Below are 2,247 nucleotides of genomic sequence, written 5' to 3'. Positions count from 1 at the left end.
CCTCTCTCTCTCTCTCTCTCTCTCTCTCTCTCTCTCTCTCTCTCTCTCTCTTACTCTCTTTTCTCTCTCTGTCTTTCTCTTTCTCTCCTTCTATCTTCCTTGGTCAGTCGAGTCAGCTAAAAAATCGCTCAGCCAGAAGAGATCATGCCTCGATCCTTCCATGGCGATCGATGAAGATCGCCGTGCTGTAAACAGACATCCCCTTCCGCCGCAGACGTCCCCTTCAATCCCCCAAACCCCAAAAATCATACGAGCAAACGGATTTATCCGGCGGAATTGGAACGCGTCGACGCCTTCTTCTTTGAACATACGTGAATTTTACGTGAATGATTTTTCGCGAAAAATGTTATGTCATTTTTTTTTTAGGTCTAGTCGAGAGAGTAGGAAAGAGAGAGACGATAATCGAATGAAATATATCTGACAAACAATTTTATGGAGTAATAAATGCTTCTGTATGTCTTTTTAAGACAATACAGATTGACTTTGTCTCTATTTACTAAATTGAATTTATATTTTAGCCTAGCTTTCTCTTTTTTTAAACATTTGTTCATGTTATAAAATTTATGTAAAAATACAAAAAATGTATTAATGCTTAAGTAACGATATAAGATCACACATAGTGTTCAGGAATGAATTTCTCGACTAAAGACTTTTGTACAGTATAAAAAGATATCAAAGTAAAAAAGGAAGACGTATGAGTAGCCTGATGCAACATAATTAATCATGAAATTACTATATTATTAAATTACGATTACTTGATATACAATTTAATTAATAACTGTTAAAAAATGTAGGAAAAATTGTAAAAATAAAATGTCTCACAAAATTTGCTTCTAGAAATTTAACAAACGTAATATAAAATATCTAAGTGTTTATATACAAAAAAGCGATTGGCGATCAACGTTATGATTATTATGTTTTTTAATTAATTGTTCATTAAAATTTTCTAATTTCAGGATATTTTATTAACTAAATTAATTAATTAATGCTTTCATTATTCGTAAAATATCTAAATTGTTAAATATTGATATTTTCTTTTAAATTTAATAAATCGACAATAACGTAATTAATTCACAATTTCAAAACATTAAATATAATCATATCCGAAAATTTCGAACAAGTTATTAAATCGCTTTTGCTAATCTCACCAAACAAATTTTAATATCTTTGATTTTAGACTCAATATCTAAAACTGTATATACCAATGTATATTAACTTTTATCTTGATTTAACTTTTTATTTTTTAGTTTTCTAAGAATTAGAAAAGGATTAAAAGTAAACCGAAACTAAAGTTAATTTACATTGGTAAATAGGAATAAGAAATAAAATCATGTAAGAGATCATTTTATGTATCTCAAGCGATAGATACTCGAATAATAGCCGATTTCTTCAATTTTAATTTTCTTTTCTTTGAATTAAAATAATTATTACGTATTGTTTGAATTTGATTTGAAATATTACACCTGAGCACATCGTTAATCTCTCAGGAATTTAAATTTTCGCTGTTACAAAGAAACAAAATAAAATTTGAACCGAGCTCCACAGAGATCGCTTGGCTATTTTCCGAATAATCTAATGACTCTTTAAAGTAATGAGAATCAAAAGAACGGGTCACAGGGATGCATTTATGCACGGCACACTACACACCTCGCCGCCAGGCAAGCCAACGCTGACGACGTCGCCCTTGGTGGCTTTAATCTCACCGAGGAGATAGCCCTCCTTTTCGTCCGGCACCCAGCATGCCTTCTTCGCGTCGTAAGGTTTCGTCTGATCGATCCTCTTCTGCTCGAGAGAGACGAAGAGGTATGGAGTCGGATCGGGATCCTCTCCCTCCTGGGCCTTTGGGGCTGGCATCTTCGGTTCTTCTTCTGGGCTTTACCGGCGATAAACTGATGCCGTGGCACTCACGGGTTTCCTCCTGAAGTCTTGCTTCTTCTTCTGCGGTAGGAGGAGAGGATTGTTCCTCTTCTTTCTGTCGTTTGCCTTCGGGGCTTGTTGTTGGTTCGGCGGCGGACGGACTACTTCTGGCGGCACGTTCTGAGCGGCCCTGGAGAACGATTGGTTAAAACATCTCGACGCACCCGGCCGGAATCCACTTCACGAAACTACGGTCAGTTATATCAGATTGATGCGAAAAAATGTCTGACATATTTTCTGGTAATTTTTTTTAATCTCTTTTGAGTTTTTTAGAACGATTTTTCTTTGAAGGATTAAAAAGAGTTACAGTTAATTATTATTTCAGTTAAT

At 34.8% G+C, this 2,247-nt stretch overlaps 1 protein-coding gene across 1 annotated transcript in view; it reads right to left on the bottom strand.

Moving 5' to 3' along the window:
• LOC105619195 (myosin heavy chain, muscle) overlaps positions 1-1,854 on the bottom strand; it is a 47,866-nt gene extending 46,012 nt beyond the window's left edge. Inside the window, exon 1 of the mRNA XM_012200719.1 lies at positions 1,641-1,854. Within this exon, the coding sequence (XP_012056109.1) occupies positions 1,641-1,854 (214 nt within the window). The remainder of the gene's footprint in view (positions 1-1,640) is intronic.
• Positions 1,855-2,247: the final 393 nt, after the last annotated feature.

Source organism: Atta cephalotes (assembly GCF_000143395.1).
Source record: "Atta cephalotes unplaced genomic scaffold scaffold00019, whole genome shotgun sequence".
NCBI lineage: Eukaryota > Metazoa > Arthropoda > Insecta > Hymenoptera > Formicidae > Atta > Atta cephalotes.
This window is presented reverse-complemented; position numbering and strand designations above follow the sequence as displayed.